General features: G+C 35.1%; 1 protein-coding gene across 2 annotated transcripts in view; it reads left to right on the top strand.

The window, feature by feature from the left end:
* Window positions 1-20019, top strand: part of KANSL1L (KAT8 regulatory NSL complex subunit 1 like) — a 102465-nt gene that overhangs the window by 29917 nt on the left and 52529 nt on the right. For both annotated transcript variants that reach the window (XM_080670600.1, XM_080670599.1), the window contains exons 4-5: window positions 6375-6572; window positions 9961-10082. In XM_080670600.1, the coding sequence (XP_080526726.1) occupies window positions 6375-6572; window positions 9961-10082 (320 nt within the window). The remainder of the gene's footprint in view (window positions 1-6374; window positions 6573-9960; window positions 10083-20019) is intronic.

The raw sequence follows: 20019 nt of genomic DNA, 5'->3' as shown, positions 1-20019 counted from the left end.
GAAATGTTTATCTCTACTCCTATTTTCTTTTGATAGTGTTTCCATTTTTATGCCAGTAAAAATAATACTTCAGTGACTATCTTTTATGTTTTTGTGAGCCGGTGGAGAGCTTCTCTTGGCTACATGTCTAAAAGTGGAAGTGCTGGTGTTGGGCATGACTGTCTTCAATTTTCTTATGCTCATTGATGTGACTGGATAATCAGTATTCCCACTGGCAGTGCATAAAAGCTCCTGTTTCTCCACATACTTGCCTACATTTTATATTTTTTGACCTCCAGCATAATGGGTGTGAAGTATTATTTTATTGCTATTTTAATTTGTTACTGAATGTTGTGAGATTGGGCCTCAGTGTAATTAATTATCCAGTTTTGTGGTTTTTTTTTTCTGTCTAAGAGTTAGTTTATCTTTCTTATTCTTTTTGGGTGGTGGTTGTGTGTGCTTGAGAATTTGGATACTATTCTTGGTCAGTTGTAAATATTACAGATCTCTTGTAGGATTTACAGTCTACAGGAATACAAATTAAGCAAATTATTACACAAATAAAGGCTGTTTTAATTCCAACCAGGGGAAATTTAACATGGGATTTCCCTAGCTTAAAGATATATTGTTTCTCCAAAATTGTAGGGTGTTTGCTTGGAACTAGTATATTTTCCCATAGAAGCAATAGCAAAAAGAGTTCTCCTGCAATCCCATGAAGTCTAATTTAATATAAATATTGCTAATATCTCTATGACTTTTTTTTTGTGGGAAATTGTATTCAACATGGTGAAAATGTGGAGATAATGTTGTAATGGAGGAAATATTGGTGATTGGTTTGAAAACAAAAAGCTGTGAAGGGAGGACTTCTGGAACCATGTGGTTAGCCCAACCCACCTAGGGTCTGCACATAAATAAAGATTAATGAGTTTTAGGCTCTGTCTGTCATGAGTTTATATTTTGGTAGGAGTGCTAGACCATATAGATGTTGCAATATGATGTAATACATATGTGCAATGACATGTGTTTTTAATAACATATAGAAGTAGCATAGAGAGAACACTTATTTTAGGGGTAACATGTGGGTCAGAGAAGACATCAATAAAGAGGTGATGCCTCAGTATGACTATGGAGAATAAATAGTACTTTGCTTGATGAAAAAAGTAGAACTAGAAATTAGGGAAGGGCATTTCTTAAAGGTTTGAAGTCAAGAAACAACATGATCTTTTTTAGGTATAACTAAGTATTTTATTATGGTATTCAAAGGAGCAGAAAGTATGAGTTGTGCAAGGACAGGAGAGAAAGGTAGAAAGTCATCAATATGTTGGTGATGTCTATAGAAAGATGTATGGCCCTAGCCAGTTTGGCTCAGTGGATAGAGCGTTGGCCTGCAGACTGAAGGGTCCCAGGTTTGATTCCGGCCAAGGGCACATGCCCGGGTTATGGGCTGGATCCCCAATAGGGGGCGTGCAGGAGGCAGCCAATCAATGATTCTTTCTCATCATTGATGTTTCTATCTCTCTATCCCTCTCCCTTCCTCTCTGAAATCAATAAAGAAATATATTTTTTAAAAAAGAAGAAGATGTATGGAAAGACAAATAAAACCTTAGGCTTACTGGTTCTCTCTGTTGCATTTGAGGGAACTATGTTCCAGAATAGTTTCTTGATGGAAGTTTCCTATTCAATTGCTGTAGTGACTGTTCTTATTTTAAACCTGTTTTCACCAGGGCCTTTCTTCAGTTGTAGTGATTTTCCAGTCCTTTCAAGATCACCAAATAATCTCCCTTCTTTGATCAGTTTCTTAAAAGGATATATCACAAGCATTTTTATAGCAAAAAGAGTAGTAAGCATGAGTCAGATTTAAAACAATTTCCAAGAAAGTGGGTTTCAGCTAAATTGTATGTTTTATGTTTTAATCTAGACAGTATAGTTCATATTGCTTTGACTTGGGAAAAGATATTTTAATATTTTGTCTGTTCTAAGCAGTGCTGTATAATTGTTAAACATTTTTAAAAGTTGGATTATATGTTTATATTTTTTAAATAAGTTGTTTTAAGGAAAAAATTCTAAACTTCCCAGGAATAATTTATATGGCCTTACTTATATTTGTCTTGGTTTAGGGCGAGGCTAGATGTATATCTGGCCCTTTGTTCCCTTAAGAATCGCATTATATTTGTTTTATGGAAAATGTCATTAATATTATGCTATCAAAATATAATATTTCTTTAGTTTGGTAGTTTATCCTTAAATTTCTTAGCAATTAATATGTTTAATTGCTTATTTATCTGCAATTTAGTTGAACTGTTACTATACTGAATAGGAAAACAAGCACTTTCTTTGTTCTTACGGCTTCTTGGGTTATTAAGAAAAAAGCATTGAGAAGAGTGGTTATCTTGAGTGAGACAGAATTTTTCTGTTTAATGTATCTTGAAAGGAGAGAAAAGCAAATCCTTTCTTCTAGGTTAAGTTAGAGATAAGGGGAAGGGAAAGAGATTGAGAGATGCTCTTTTGTAAATAGTCTGTTTAAATAAGTGCCAGTTTGTGACTGGTCAGGAAACACAGACTAGATCCAGGGGCTTAATCACAAGGAACAACAACAGCTTGTAATTATTGGAATCGAGAGTCTAACAGGCGTCCTCAAACTACGGCCCGTGGGCCACATGCAGCCCGCCGAGGACATTTATCTGGCCCGCTGGGTGCCACTGCCTGTCCTGCTTAGCAGCCGACTCATCCCGGGCCCGCAGTGCACATAGGAATTTGTTAATTGAGTTTTTTTTAAACTATAGTCCGGCCCTCCAATGGTCTGGGGGACAGTGAACTGGCTCCCTGTTTAAAAAGTTTGAGGACCCCTGGTAGGACAGCAGTTTGCCGCTCCTTGACTAATGAGTTTGCCGACCACTGGTCTAAGACCGTGGTCAGCAAACGGCGGCTCGCGAGCCACATGTGGCTCTTTGGCCCCTTGAGTGTGGCTCTTCCACAAAATACCACGGCCTGGGCGAGTCTATTTTGAAGAAGTGGCATTAGAAGAAGTTTAAGTTTAAAAAATTTGGCTCTCCAAAGAAATTTCAATCGTTGTACTGTTGATATTTGGCTCTGTTGACTAATGAGTTTGCCAACCACTGGTCTAGGAGATCTACAAGTGTAGTTGTTGAAGCTATCATTTGCCCTTTCTTTGACACATTCCAGGTGACCTCAATTTTTAGAGAAAAGAAAGCAAATGTTAACAATATCTCTTCCTTGTTCTTGTAGTAGCTTTATAACACAGTATAACTTTCATATTTCTTCTTTTCTCTGCTTCAGCTTTTCAATAAGATAACAGCTGGCTCTAGTTTCTCTTTTAGATTTTTGTTTTGTTATCCTGTAATAAGACCTTCCACATTTTAAATTATACGTTTCTTATGTTTAAATTTTCATTTAAGTTTTTTGCTTAAAATTAGCCTTGGTGACTTTATATAAATAATAAAGATGTTGCTAAGACAGTTTATTTTTTCACACTATGTCTTCTCTTTGAGGACCCTGGGAGTGGGGTAGGGATCTCTCTAGTGTTATTATCAGAAACAGTTGTCTCCTCTGGAGCAGTTGATTTGCTTTCATCTCAGGCTGGAGTTTTCACTTGTCTCAATTCATTATTCTAAATGTTTTTTATATTTTTTGTTATTGCCTTGTTTTATGTATCATTATACTATTCCTGATTTTTTAAAATTCAGGTTTATTGAGATATATAGTTGACAAATAAAATAACATATTTAAAGTGTACATCATTATGACCCAACACACACATGTCCTTTTCCTGAATTTTAAGAACAGAAACTATCTCTGCAGTGACTCCAAAGGAATTACTCCTGTTCCTTTCTTCTCTGTTCTTGGCCATGGCAGAGAAAAATCATGTCCATTCTTCTCACACTGTGAGAGTTTTGAACAGGGCAACAGTTCAAGAAAAAAAAAAAAAAAGGTTATGAAGTTGACTATGAATGTCTCCCCAGTTAAATTTTTAAAGTATTATTCTTCATTGAATTAATTATGGTAGGCCCCCTACCATATAAAAAGATAGTATCCTAAGATTTGTAAGTTGAGCTTCTGAAATTCAGAATCAACTTACATTTAGATATTATAAGTAGGGGTTATGAAATCAGGCTAATTCAGAGCATTTTGGCCCATAGTATAAACTGTAATCAAAACAGGATTATAGTTAAATTGGTGGAAACTTGTATTTCTTTTGCATGAAGAATTTGTGAAAAATCTAGTAAGAGACTTGTACAATTTTTGAATGGACATTTCAGATACTTTAAAGAGTTTTTGTGATTGATGACACTATATTTATCAAGACTAATTTGATTTTTAAAAATATCAAAACAGAAACTTCTTTTCAATATATTTCTTCAGATTTCTTGACAGCCATATTTGTGCATACTAGAAAAATAGTCATTGAAATGGGATCAAAAATTGGATTCTCTTGCCCTGTCTGGTGTGTCTTAAGTGGTTAGAGTGTCAGTCCGCAGACCGAAGGGTGCGATTTTGATTTAGGTCAAGGGCACGTACCTGAGTCGCAGGCCCCAGGCCCCAGTTCGGGCACATGTGGGAGGCAACCAATGGATGTGTCTCTTTCACCTTGATCGATCTCTCTCTCTCTCTCTCTCTCTCTCTCTCTCTCTCTCTCTATTTCCTCCCACCCCATTTTCTCTCCTCCTCCCTCCCTCCTACTCTCTGAAAAGCAGTGAAAAAAATATACTCAGGTGAGCATTTGAAAAAAAAAAATTTGGATCCTCTTTTCTTGGTAAAATTACTAGCATTGTTGTTAAGTATAGGTAAAAAGGATAATTTATTTTTTACTTTTACCAAGCATCAAGGTAATATATTACTACAAAATTATAAAATGTATGTTTAATAGCATAACTGACCATGGTCATTGTAAAATTTTAGGTTCTCTAAGTTATAGTATAAACTAAAATTACTCATATTATTGCATATTATATTCTACTAGAGGCCCGCAGCGGCTTGCCTCGGCCCTCGCAGCCCCAGCTTTGTCTGGAGGGTCATCTGGAAGGTCGTTCTGCTATCTGGTCTAATTAGCATATTACGCTTTTATTATTATAGATAGGCAGTTTTCATCCAATAAATAGCATTTATAGATGATGTAAGCTGACTCACAGCAGTCATTTAATTTGGTCCATCTTGAAATACTATAACTTATATTAATGTTTTAGTCTATTTATCATGACAAGAATATAATATTTTAGCCACATTAGGCATTTAATAACTTTTCAGCTAGTTTGTAGGGGCTTCTTGGCATCTTGCAAAAATCTACATCTACGTATATATTATATAATAACATGTATTATTCTTTACAGGGGTAAAAGGGGTAGAAAGGGAAAAAGTTTTGCAGTGAGAAAGGATTATAAAATCATTAAGATCATATCTGTGCACTCCTTTTCATCCTTTCTTTCCTGTTTCCCTTGCCTCTGAGAGACCTAGGTCGGTGGTCGGCAAACTGCGGCTCGCGAGCCGTGGTTTGCCACTCTGTTGACTATTGAGTTTTCCAACCACTGGGATAGGGGCTTAATCACAAGGAACAACAGCCTGTAATTATTGGAATCGAGAGTCTAGGTGATAACAGTTGGAGTAAAGCAGCCAGGAAATGTGGGAGAAAGTTTAGCAAGCTATTCGAAAAAAAAGTACAAGAAAAAGTACAAGCGTGTGGCAGGAAGTGCAGAGGAAGCTAGATCCCCACATATTCTTCTGATTACTTAAATTTCAGAAAATACCCCATCAAATTTGAAGACTTGTGTCTTTATTATTAACTTATCTACCCTGTAAACAACAAGAGCTTTGATTGGCCTGGAGAGTACTTTTTCTCAATGGGGCAGTCCTGCCCAGGGTTGCTGACTGGCAACAACAGGCTTGGAGCTTGTCCTTACCGGACTCTGAAAGGAGTTAATATAATAGATTGTAGTTTGGATGTTTATAAGTTTGGTATTTTTAATTTATGAAATTGGGAGTACACAAATATAAAACTCAAATGGAAATGCTAGTGACTAAAAATATAAGATTAAATCAGGAAATGTTCTAAATTTCTGTCTGAAATGTTCATATCCTGCTGTAAGCTTCTAACTTTACTCTAAATGTGTCATGCTTTTAATACTAATATCTAAAACCAATAGAAGACAAAAATACTGCATGTATATAATTTATGAGAATATTTTATAAAGCCTGCTCCATCAGACATGTTATTTTAGCTACTCATGTTTTAAATCAATAAATTTTTTAGAGTTAAACTACCAAGTGTGTATTTTCTGATTTCCAAGGGGTAATAAGCATGATTTCAAGTGTATTAGAACATTAAGGTTAATTTAACAGTCAATTTTGTTTTCATTTAAACTCTTTAATTGATGTTTGACTAGGGTATAGTGATCCTAGAAGAATGCCAACTTCCAAAAGACAATTTGAAAAAGCAAATACAATTTGCAGACCAAGCAACGGCATTAAATATTACAGGGAATCCTCAGATTCCCCAAGAGAGTCAAGATCCTTTACCAGAACAAGATTTTGAAATGTCACCAAGTAGCCCTACACTGCTTCTTCGCAACATAGAAAAACAGGTAAGTAATGAGAAGAGTACAGTGTGAGTGACATGAAAATAAATGTCTTTTTGGGATATGGGTTATTAAAATTGGCAATCTGACATTAAGTAAAATGAAAATACTTAGTATATGACTAGCCTCTATTATAATATTGATGTAATTATGATTATTTAAATATAATATAAGGTATAAAATAAATATAAGGTATAATGTAAGGTACTGACTAGTACATAGCCTTTAGGATGATCATTCATTTACACTTGGTTGGAAAATCTTTCTTCAAACAAAATTGCTTATCATTGGACTTTTTCACAGGGATAGAACACTGGTACCACCTAATCTGAATGATTATTTGAATAATATATTGATAGAGATTTTTAGTGAAAGATAAAATTGGAATATGGATTCTTTAATAAAAAGGATTGTGTAAATAGAAAGTTGAATAAGTCCCTAATAAATTTTTACTATCCCAAATATGGACTCAAGCATATGAGACTTTATTGGCTGAAGTGGGATGGTTGTTAGAGTAAAAACTAGGGGTTGGTGGTAATGTTGTCCTCTGGGCCAATTAACAGACATACTTGACCAACGACCTCCAATGGCTTACAGCATTTTAGATGATATTTTGGAGGTGGATAAAGAGAAGAGTGTGTCAGTGTTTCAGACTGGAAAATAGATACTCTATACATTTATTTTCATGAATAAATTAGTAAATTCTTTATCACTGGATAAAGAATCTCTTTGTATTGGTGATTTTGAAAATGAGCTTTAATATAAAAAATAATATTTTTTAAAATAAAGGCATTAGTTACGTATTATTTATTAAGAAAATAAATGGTGAAAACATTGCAGGATTTTTTTAATAAAAGACTTTTGAAGTATTAAAATTTTAGATTTAGTTTTATCATATTCGTTAGTCTCATTATTTCTAATAGCACATTATTAATTTCATACAAATGAAGCTTCAAAATAATTTCATATATCCCTTTATTTTATAATAGCATACTTTACAATTAATAAAATGATGAAATAGTTCAATGTATTTTTTTAAATGTAGTCACATGATATTAAGTCAGAAAACCAGGTCTTAGAAAATTTATGTGGCATGATTAAAAAGGTGTGTGTGTGTGTGTGTGCACATGTTGTATATACACAAATGCTCAAAAAATTTAGTGTAGATATATATATGTATACACACACTGTATGTGTGTGTGTGTGTATATATATGTGTGTGTGATTTTCTTTTCCTAGTAAACTTATCTGTACTTTCTTTTTTTCTATCATGAACACATTACATATGTAATGAAAATAGTTGCCATTCTTTTATAGAAATGTACTATTTCTAGTGATGTGGTCTATGTTTATTATACTTGTTTTAGATTATTGTTTTGAGAATGATTTAATATTTATTACACATTATAAATATATTACATACATTTAAGTTTTGGATGAGGGGGCAATAAAAATTTTGATATCCCCAAAACTGATATTTTTGAATTAGGAAAAATATTAAGAAGCAGTTGTGGCATGAGATTAAAATCTGAATTTGAATCACAGCTTCATTTCTTACCAACTTTATAATCCTTAGTCAAGCAGGTTAAACTATTTTACTACATATAACATCAATTACAGATGAGGAAATATGTTTCCTCATCTGTAATTGATGTTATACTAGTATGTAGTAAAATCATATTATCTACTTTACAGGTTAGTTGTAACGATTAGAAATATTCTCGTGCATGCCTAGTATAGTGTCTGGCATATACTACACATTTAATAAATCATAGCTATGATTGTTAATTTGGCTAGCTCAGGAATTATATAGATTCTGTTATCTGAATTCAAATGTTTTAGAAGATAGGATAAGTAGATAAAGGAACTATAACAAAGGGCATGAAAAAGGAGGAGTACTTTAAAATGTAAATTTACTTATACGAAATAGACTATCAGTAGTGGTCTAATCATCTTAGTTTAAAATACATGTAGCAGGGATGGGCAAAAGTAGATTTACAGTTGTTTCTATAGAAAATAATACAATAATTATCCTATCTAATAAAAGAGCAATATACAAATTGACCGTACCTCTGCTACACCAACAAGCCACGCCCACCAGCCAATCAGGAGCGAGTATGAAAATTAACCCAACCAATATGGCTACAGCCACGGAGAGAGCAGGAGGCTTGGGTTTCAGCAATGGAGGAAGCCAAGCTTTTCGCCTGCCCTGGTCTGCCTTGGCCTCCACTTAAGGCTGCAAAGTTTCAATTATAGAAGATAAATCCCACAAAAATGGCGGTAGCCACAGAGCTGGAGAGAGCAGGAGGCTTGAGTTTCCCCCGGCGATGGAGGAAGCCAAGTTTCTGCAGCCCTGGCCTGCCTTGGCCTCCACTTAAGGCTACAAAGTTTCAATTATAGAAGATAAATAAATCCCAGATACCAGGGCCTCTGCTTGGGTGTCCAGGGGGCGTAACCAGCCTGCAAACCACCACAGGCCCCTTACCCAGGCCGCCTCATGCCCCAAGGGAACCCCCACCCTGATCCAGGACACCATTCAGGGCAAACCAGCCAGCCCCCACCCGTGCACCAGGCCTCTATCCTACCTAATCCTATCTAATAAAAGAGTAACATGCAAATTGACCATCACTCCAACACACAAGATGGCTGCCCCCATGTGGTCAAAGATGACTGCCCCCATGTGGACACAAGATGGCCACCACAAGATGGCCTGCAGGGGAGGGCAGTTGGGAGGGATCAGGTCTGCAAGGGAGGGCAGTTGTGGGTGATCAGGCCAGCAGGGGAGGGCAGTTGGGAGGGACCAGGCCTGCAAGGGAGGGCAGTTGGGGGCAATCAAGACTTCAGGGGAGGGCAGTTAGGGGTGACCAGGCCTGCAGGGGAGGGCAGTAAGGGGTGACCAGGCCTGCAGGGGAGGGCAGTTAGGGGCAAACAGGCTGGCAGGGGAGCAGTAAGGCATCAATCAGGCTGGCAGGGGAATGGTTAGGGGGTCGATCAGACTGGCAGGCAGAAGCGGTTAGGGGCAGTCAGGAAGGCAGGCAGGTTATATTTATTTATGAGTAGTTGGGAGCCAGCAGTCCTGGATTGTGAGAGGGATGTCCGACTGCCCGGTTAGGCACAACCCAGTTAGGGTCCCAGATTGGAGAGGGTGCAGGCTGGGCTGAGGGACACACACCACCCCCCCCCCCCCAAGCATGAATTTCGTGCACCCGGCCTCTAGTAAATAATAATACAAGAATAAATTCTTTTTTGTATACTCACAACTGTAAACCTACTTTTGCCTGCCTGTATATTTACTAAAAATATACTTGTTTCATGAGAAGTTAAGCATTTAATAGATACTGAAGACCTGAGATTTAACTCACTTCTTGCTTAGCAGTTGACTGTTTTCTTGCAGAGTGCACAGTTGACTGAGATCATCAACAGTTTGATTGCCCCTCTCAACATGTCCCCAACTTCATCACCCCTCTCCTCCAAGTCCTGTATCCATAAATGTCGGGCTAATGGCATTTCCAGAAGGTAAGTAACAATGAGATCGTTTTGCTTCTGAGTTTGGCTTCGCTTGTTTTATTTTTTAAGTATTACAGCTGCTTTTTTTTCCCTTAAGCACTGTGAAAGTACAATGAATAGACCATCGGTACGTTTTTGGACAATATCAAACTTATATAGGTAGGGTAACTACAAGTCTGAGAATAATAGAGACAGCTTTCCAGGAAGTTTTATGATATTTGTAAAAAAAGACAAACAGTTATACTGTTTGCTACAGACTACTGCTTTATTTAATACATTTTATATTCTGTACATTTTATATCCTTAAGTTCACACTTACCTTGAAATACATTTTAAGGGAAAAAGACCCTAGATACAGGTTTGAGCACAGAAGATTGATAAACATTGTTCATAAAATTCAGTTAAGTTTTACTCAGTCATTTTGTGTCTTGGTGTTATAAGGTAGATGTTTTCTGGATATAATAAATATGGCACTATAATCATTAAATAATTAGCAATTTATTATGTTATATCTGTATTTTATGTATATGTATAGATATGTGTATATGTATATACTTTGAAACCTAATCCTTTTTTGGGAACAACATTTGTTCTCTTTTATTTTGCTTACTTTTCTCTGAATTTTTCCTTTTAGAGATGCAATTAGAATTAAAGATGTTAATAGAATATAATTTTGTGGCTGCATCAAATTTTTATCCAATAAAATTGTAATGTACTATAGAGGACTAAGTGTATATGTAATTATGTGATTTATTATTAAAAATTTTAAATATAGCTTGAAAGGAAAATTCATACGATTGTGAAAATTATGCTAGTAGCCATCGCACTTGTAATGAGATTGTTGGATATAAACCAAGTCTTAAAATAAAAATGTTACTTGATTTCTAGTTTGAACTTGTTATTTTGAAAGTCTAATTTTTAATACTTTCATAGTTTTATTTATGCTGGGTCATTTAGCCATTGTTTTGTTAAGGAAACAGTTCTTTTTTACTGGTTTTGCTTTATTATTTTTTTGACTATTCCTTGTATCACTGATGATTCACTTTGTAAGTTAAGATTCTCACATGTTATATATAGGACAATTCTGATATATTTATTTATGAGAACATATCTTAATTTAGAAATTATAATTACGAGTTGAGCCATTAACACCATCAAATTGATGTATGTGCATTGTGATTTGAGGCTACCCATTTTAGGTAATATTTTGTTTACCTAACTAGGTATTACATACATACTTAGGTATGTGTATGAGTGTGTGTACATATTTTCACATTAATGTACTTGCCTGAATATTTGGTCATTCATTCACAGAGAATTTATTGTATAACTATTTGGTGTATGCCATTGGGTCAAAGTCCTAGGGACACAAAGATGAAGAAGACGAAGTCACCCCTTTCAAAGGACTTGTAGATGAACTGTGTAATTTTTTAAAATATCATATAATGATAATGGAATTACATGCAGTTGTTTGCCTATTTGATTTTTAATAGCTGTCATAGTTGAAAAAGATACCTAATAAAGGTACATACATCCAAATGAAAGAAATGTAACATTGGCTGTGTTTACTAAATCTTGCTTTTTCAATCCTGTCTAATAGTTCAAAGGTTCTTGTTGAAACCAGGCAGTAATTGCCATCTTTCCTGATGTCAAATAGTTGTTCCTATAAATTATTTGGAAGGTTTATTTTTGAAAGTTTGTAACAGGTTCAAAACTTACTAAAATTCTTTGATAGATTTAAAAGTAGATAAAAATTTGTTTTCTACCTCTTTGAAGTATGCTGATATGTGTTTTAATTAATCTTATTAATTTTACTAACTTATTAATTTATTTTTGGCAACAATCAACATTTTTTCAAAATACTTTCTACATAAAAAATTTTTCAAAAAGCATTTATTTTCACATTTTTAATCAAAATGTTATATTTACCTTCAAAGCAAGATGGTTTTATTCTCTAACATTTGCTAGAAAATATAATATAGCTACTTTTCATAAAAGAGAAAGCAAATTTTAAATGCTTTGCTGCCAGATAACCAGAAAACTGCTGTGTGAAGCAAAAGAGTTGGGAAATACTCCTGGTCTCATTAAAGTTTCTGTAAAAATTCTACATGACAATATCTGCCATAAAATATATTCCATAAAACCAACATAGAAACTGGAATATATTGCAGATAAGAGAGTAATAACTCTAAATGAAAAGTGGAAAATTTTGAGACTATGTGGTAGTTTTATTAGATGCCAAAGAGACATCCTGAAATGTATTGTGGTTTAGTCGGTTATAAATTGAGACCTTAGCAAAAGCATTGTAGTGGCATGATGGAGAGAGAAAGAGCTGGTTAAGGATGAAGATGGAGATGAAATAGAGAGAAGGAATCAAGATTAATTATACTTCATAGTTACTTGAAGTAAGGCTATATAGTGAAGTGGATGTACAAAGTCAAGTAAGGTATTTTTCTTTAAAGGTGGAAGAAATGTAACTTTATTAAAATAAAGGGAAGGGAAAGAGCTAGAGATGGGGAATGCAGAACTACATATCACCAACTTATGATGGAGGGACCTTATAACAGAAGAAAACGTGTTCTTGAGAGTGACGTGAAAGAGATTAAGATGGGTGTAGATGCAGTTGTCTATCAAGTGATTGTAGCCAAATTAAGAGTGGGAAATGGAGTTGGAAGAGTTAGGTGAAGCTATGGATAGACATTAACAAGTAAAACATTGCTCCTTCTCTTTTGTCCTCCCCCTGTTATGAGCAGCTCATCGCTGGAGAAGGATATTATGTGGTTTCTAGGTTCTTTTTTAAACCCCTTAACAATATTATGAAAAGTACTTAATTGATATTAGTAAAACTAGTTAAGAATTTAAAAGTACTGTATCCTCTAATTCAACTTTTTATAAAATAAATGCTTAGTAGTGATATTCTACGAGTTTAACAGATTATTTTAATTACTCTCATTTGAGGATATTACAGTAGTTTTAAAAATTAATTAAAGATTACAGTCATATAATATAGTAACTTATGAAAAAGCTTTATTTAAAGGTATCTGTATTGAAGCAATGTGTAATTTATGTATTTATGAGCCTTTTGACCCTGTAACTATAATGTCAAATTGAGGCCTAGTTTTATTTCTTATATCTTGCTATTTTTCCAATATGTTGTTATTGTTTTCTTTACATATAATTATACACTGAGTGGACAGATTATTATGATCTCTGAACACATAATAATCTGGCCACTCATTGTGTGTGTGTGTGTGTGTGTGTGTGTGTGTATATATATATATATTGAGACCCAGTGCATGAATTCGTGCATGGGTGGTGTCCGGCCAGCCTGGCCAGGGGAAGGGGACATGGGCAGTTGGCCGGCCTGCCTGCTGGTCGAACTCCTGGTCAAGGGGACAATTTACATATTAGCCTTTTATTATATAGGATATATACTGAGTGGCTAGATTATTATGCATTCAGAGATCATAATAATCTGGCCACTCAGTGTATATGAAGGCCACATTTTTCATATTCAAAGATTTTCAAGAGTAAAGGTTTAGTCTGTTTAATGTCATTCAGACTTGACACAAAGTGCTTTCTGAAGATGTCCCTATTAAGCATATAAACACTATTCTTTTTATGTATGTAAGTAAATGTGACGGTAAGAAAATTCGTCATTTAAATAAGAATTTTAAAACTTCTGGTAAAATGTATATAACATAACATTTACCATTGTAACCACTTTTAAATTTAGTGGCAGTAAGTACATTCATATTGTTGCACAGCAATCGCAATCATTCATCTCCAGAAACTTTTTCTTCTTCCTAAACTGAAACGCCAATTAAACAATAACTTCCCATTCTTCCTTCTTTCCAGTCCTTGGCAATCACCATTCTACTTTGTGTCTCTATGAATTTAACTACTCTAGGTACCTCATGTAAGTGAAATCATACAGTATTTGTCCTTTTGTGACTGGCTTATTTCACTTAGTATAATGTTGTCAAGGTTAATGCATATTGTAGCATGTGTCAACATTCCCTTCCTTTTTTAAGGTTGAATAATAGTCTATTTTATGTTTAGACCATGTTTCATTTTTTCATTGATCCTTGCATGAACATTCAGGTTGCTTCTGCCTTTTGGCTGTTGCTGATAAAATGCTGCTATGAATATGAACATGGGCAAACAAACACTTTTATGAGTCCCTGCTTTTAATGTTTTGGATATATACCCAAAAGTAGAATTGCTGGATTGTATAGTAATATTTCATTGTTTATTTTGAAAATGAGAAATTAGTGAATGTTTTTAATGATATTTCTAAGCCACAAGCTAAGAAAAAAAACAAGCACCCAGAAAACTAAGTAAAGCACAGCAATCAAATTTTGTCTGAGGCCAAATTCTGACAAAATTTAGTTGAGGTTTTGTTAGCTCTGTGTGGAGAGAGAGAGAAATCAAAGCTAAATCTAGAAAAATCAAATGAAGTTTTAATAGTTGTAGGGTGAGAGGAAGAGAAAGCCATGGCCTTGCTTATGGTAGGAAGAGTAGCTAGGACAACCCTCCTCCAGGGGCTACATCCTTACAGTAAATGTAATGAGAAGGTAAACTGTTTTCCCTTTTCCACCCCTTGGATACCATTTGGGAGATTTGCCTTGGTGCTGAGCAGAGCAGGAGATAAAAGAAAAAAGCATGTATATTTTTTTAAATGGTCTGACCATGGTAGGGACTTTCACATGGAATTTTCAGTCCAAATTTGCATCAATGAGTCATCTAAGGAATCTCTAGTTTAAAATGGTTCTGGAACAGTTAGTACTACAAGATAGATGACAGAGGCAAATGCATATTCTCTCTGGAGGAAGGCACCTTCTTTCTTAGCCACAGGAAATTCTGAGGATTTTTCAAGGTCAGTGATTAGGACACAGTCAAACATAATCAAGCATCTGAGGAGACAGAGCAATAAGAGTGAAAATAAAGAGTAAACAATAGCAAAAAGTTCATAAAGTTTTCAGATATTAGAATTATCAAACACTGATTATTTAAAAAACAGTGCTTGTACTGATTTTAGAAATAAAAGATAAACTTGAAAATATCTGCAGGAAAGAAACTATAAAAGTGACATAGCACATTTGAAAAAGGTCCAAATAAAATGTCTAAAAAATATTGAAATTAAAAACTAAATAAGTTTGTAGCAATGACACATTGAAGAGAGCATGTGTAACAAAGATAGATTAGAAGACAAATTCCAGAATGTAGGAAAAGAGACAAAACAATTGAAAACACAGAGTTATTTAAAAATTGTGGAGACCACATTGAGCAGGTCTAATATGAGACTTAATTTGAGACCTGGAAGCAGGAGAATGAAACAGAAGCAATATTTAAATAGGTACTGGCTGAAAAATACTTGATTTAGTGAAAGACACCAAATTCAGGAAGTCAGGACAGATAAGAAGAAATCTACCCCTAGAAATATAGAGAAAATCTGAGCGAAAGAAAAATAAAGAAGAAAGACTCAGGGAACATCTAAAAGCAACAGTGGAGGTCTTGGAGGAGAAAGACAATGCCTTGATTAAAGCCACGATTCAACTGACAGCTGACTTCTCAAGAGTAATAATTGGAGTCAGAGGGAATGATATTGTCCATGTGTTGAAAGAAAATAACACTTCCTAGAAATTCTGTATCCAGAGAAAACATCTTTGAAATCTGAGTGTGAAGTACAAATGTTTTCAGATAAATCAAAACTTGAATTTGTCACTAGTAGATTCTAGTTGTTGTTAATGATAATGATAAAGGATGTGCTTCAGGCAATAGAAAGTGATGATCTTCTGTAGGTCATTGAACTGAAACAAGAAATAAAGAACAAATAAAATGTAAGTAACTGTGTGGGTATATGTAAACAAATAGTAAAATATGTCTAATTGAGTTTTTAAAAAGTCCATAGTAACAATAGCATATTGGTCAGGAGGAAGGTAAATAGATATAAATAGTTCTCAGGTCCTTGAATTATTCAGGAGGCTGATAAAAGTATGAATTTAACTTTTGATGAGGTCCATATGGGGGAGGAGGCTTCTTAAGTGCTGATAATGTTTCATTTCTTGACCTAAGTGGTGTTTATGGCACAGTAGACAAGTAGGTGATGCTTCATATTTACAAGTTAAAATAAATGTTTTATGTACTTATCTGTAGGTACCTTATATTTCACAATAAAAAGTTAAGAAAAAGACGGTACAAATCATATATTTCCATAAGAATAATTAGAGCCCAGCCAGTGTTGCTCAGTGGTTGAGTGTCAAACCAGGAACCAAGAGGTCACGGTTCGATTCCTGGTTAGGGCACATGCCCTGATTGTAGGCCCGATCCCCAGTAGAGGATGTCCAGGAGGCAGCTGATCAATGATGTTCCTCTCTCGATGTTTTTATTTCTATCCCTCTCCCTCCCTCTCTTTGAAAATCAATTTTTTAAAAAAGGATAACTAGAAAATACAATGGTCATCATAATTTTGAAAATACATTTAAATGACATTATTCATCCTAATCCTGCGATCATATTGTTAAAATTGGGAAGTTGCAGAATGTTTGTAGATATAGGCAAAAGGTATATTTAAAAGTAACAGGAACCCTAGCTGGTTTGGCTCAGTGGATAGAGTGTCGACCTTCAGACTGAAGGGTCCCAGGTTCGATTCCAGTTAAGGGCACATGTCTGGGTTGTGGGCTCGATCCCCAGTATGGGGTGTGCAGGAGGCAGCCAATTGATGATTCTCTCTCATCATTGATGTTTCTATCTCTCCCTCTCCCTTCCTCTATGAAATCAATAAAAATGTTAAAAAAATAAAAGTAACAGGAAATTTAGTAATTTACTATGATAAATAATATATATTTGCTTTATGTGTTCTTAAAGTCTTGTGGTATCTAAATATTTATAGTCTCTTTGTTCCAAAGGTTTTATAGTCTTAATCAACATTTGACAGTCATTCAGTCTCCACTCTAACCCAGTGTGTGTGTGTTGATATATATACACACACACACTAGAGGCCCAGTGCATGAAATTTGTGCATGGGGGGAGGGGTCCCCTCAGCCCAGCCTGCACCCTCTCCAATCTGGGACCCCTCAGACATCCCTCTCACAATCCGGGACCACTGGCTCCTAACTGCTCACCTTCCTGCCTGCCTGATCGCCCCTAACTTCTCCCCCTGCCAGCCTGATCACCCCTAACCACTTTTGCCTGCCAACCTGATTGCCCCTAACTGCCCCCTGCCGGCCTGGTGGCCCCCAACTGCCCCCCCTGCTGGCCTGGTCACCCCATGCAGCCTGCTGTTCAGTCATTTGGTCTTCCCTCACTAACCCCTCTGCCGGACTGGTCGCCCCATGCAGCCTGCTGTTCAGTCGTTTGGTCATCCCTCACTAATCCCCTTCTGGCCTTGTCGCCCCACGCAGACTGCCAACCTGCTGTTTGGTCGTTACTGTTACTGCGATGGTGTCCCAGACAATTTGCATATTCCTCTATTATTAGTATAGGTTAGTATAGATCTTAGAACCATGCCTAGCACAGAAGAAACAGCCTAATATTATTAGCCATTGATATTTTTATATAACAACATAATGTATGTAATAATTGTAGATATAGTCTGTTATTTCTTTCCTTGGGCAGCATACTAGTCATTGATTTAGAATTATTGTTACTTTTTTTTTTTAAATGCTTCAAAGTGGTCTGAGTTAGGATAAAGATTTGGGGTCCTATAAAGATTTATAGGCCAGCTATTACTAAAGACATTCATTATACAAGTATTGGGAGTCACATCTCTTGGGAAGATATAAAGTTACTATCCTTTGATCTGCTTAGTTTGTATGGGATACTGTAATTAAATCAAGTGCTCTAAAATTCAGAGTAAACACTTACACTATTAGGTTTTATTCTCATATTACCTAAAACATACCTTCTGAAAAAACCATGCTGTGGTATTTAATCTTACTCCTCACCCCCCCACCCCCAAGTTTTAATGTCTGTTTATTCTTATTCAATTATAGTGTTTTTTAAAATAATTTAGTAGCTTTAGGGTAACTGGTGGTTATGGCAGTACACACATTTTACATATTCTTTTTGTTTTAGACATTTTGTGACCTTGGGCAAGTCATTCATTTCTTTACATCTCACTTCTTTATCTTTAAATTTACTGGGACACAAATATTTTCTAAAATATTTTCTAGTGCTAATATTCTTCAAGTAAATGTTTATTTTTGAGGAATTCCCCTTTTTTCAAACAAATGAAAAATAAAAACATAAAAGTTTCAATACAGTCTAAAATGTATATTTTTTATAACACCACTGCTTTGCTTTGGGCATAATAATTTTATGTTAGCTTAACTCAAGAGATTTAGTAAATAGAAATTACTCAACATGTGTTAGTAACCTAGAAGGTATTATGAATAAAGGTACCCAAGACAGTAGGAGGAATGATGATTCTACCTAAGTGCCAAAACTTTCAAATAAACCATTTGGGAAGAATTGTTTTAATAAAATTTATTACACATTGTCTTTCTTGGATGATACTGAACTAATTCCATTTTTTGGTAACTCAGGCTCATCACTATGACCACATCCTCAGGAGCTATTAAATATTAATAGTTGTATGTCTGTAAAATAATTCATTTAATAGTTAACAAATACCTACTGAGCAACTTCAGTGCATCAGGCATTGGATTGGGCACAGCAGATAGAAACGTATACCGTCTTTGCAATGTTGAACAAAAAATTGTCGTCTCTGTCCTCATGGAATAGAATCTAGTTTGTAGGGAAAAATGATATCAACTGAATAATTGCACAAATAAGTGTAATTTTATACCCTGATAAAGTGCTATGAAGAAAACGCACTCTTAAGAATATCACTTTGGAATCAGTTCTGGGATCAATCCCAACTCTGCCACTTGGTCGCATTGTGATTTTAGGCAACTTTATAAGTCACAGTTGAAATGAGAACAGTCTGTATCCTGGCTCCTTATGAGGATCAAGTGAAATAACAAGTGTGATATTTTATTTATTTTTTAAACTTGTTTATTATCTGTCTTCCTGGATGAAAAAGTAAACTCCGTAAGAGTAGGACTTTTTTGTTTATTTGTCTTATTACCTGCTATTTTCGTAGCAGTAAGAGTCACATCATGAGCACGAATACATATTTGTTGAAGGAATGAAAGTCTTTCAAGATTTTTTGAAGGTAATAAGCATTCCATATTTGTTTCTTTTTCCACATTTTAGTTGTTGCTCTCAGGGCTGTTTCTTGCAGTCCTGCTTCCTCTCATCTAATTTAACTCTGGATTAGAAAGTCAGATGACCAAAATGGTAGATGCATCTGTACTGTAGTAAGAGACATTCTCTAGTAAGAGAGAAGGCCTCAAAGCACAGCAACAGAAGTGAGCTTTCATGCATGGGCTTACTGAGATCTTTCTAGTTTATTTAAAAGACTTTTGCTACATGATCTCACTCATTTGTGGATAATAAAAAACATTATAAACTGATGAACAACAAGATAGATACAGAGGCAGTAAAGCATCAAACAGACTGTCAAATTACAGCGGGAAGGTTAGGGAGAGGTGGGGGAAATAAGAGATCAACCGAAGGACTTATATGCATGCATATAAGAGTAACCAACGGATGCAAAACATTGGGGGGTGAGGGCATGTATGGGAGTGGGGTGGGGGGGACAATGGTAAGATATGTACACATATAATACCTTAATAAATATAAATATATATATAAAATATCCTATATATATAAAATAAAAGACTTGCTATTTCAGGTGTATTCTGTATACTTGGATTGTCAGATAAGTACTCTTATAAGTGCAGATCTTTTAATAACTGTATATTCTAGCTTTATATCACATTTTGTTGTGGTTTTTGTTTATAAGTAGGTTAGAAGAAATTTAAATTGTGAATTTTTAAAGTTTAGCCACCTATTCTGTATATATTTTTAGTGAACC

Source organism: Plecotus auritus (genome assembly GCF_963455305.1).
Source record: "Plecotus auritus genome assembly, chromosome: 5".
Classification (NCBI taxonomy): domain Eukaryota; kingdom Metazoa; phylum Chordata; class Mammalia; order Chiroptera; family Vespertilionidae; genus Plecotus; species Plecotus auritus.
The sequence above is the reverse complement of the archived record's forward strand: the minus strand, read 5'-3'. Positions and strand labels throughout refer to the sequence as shown.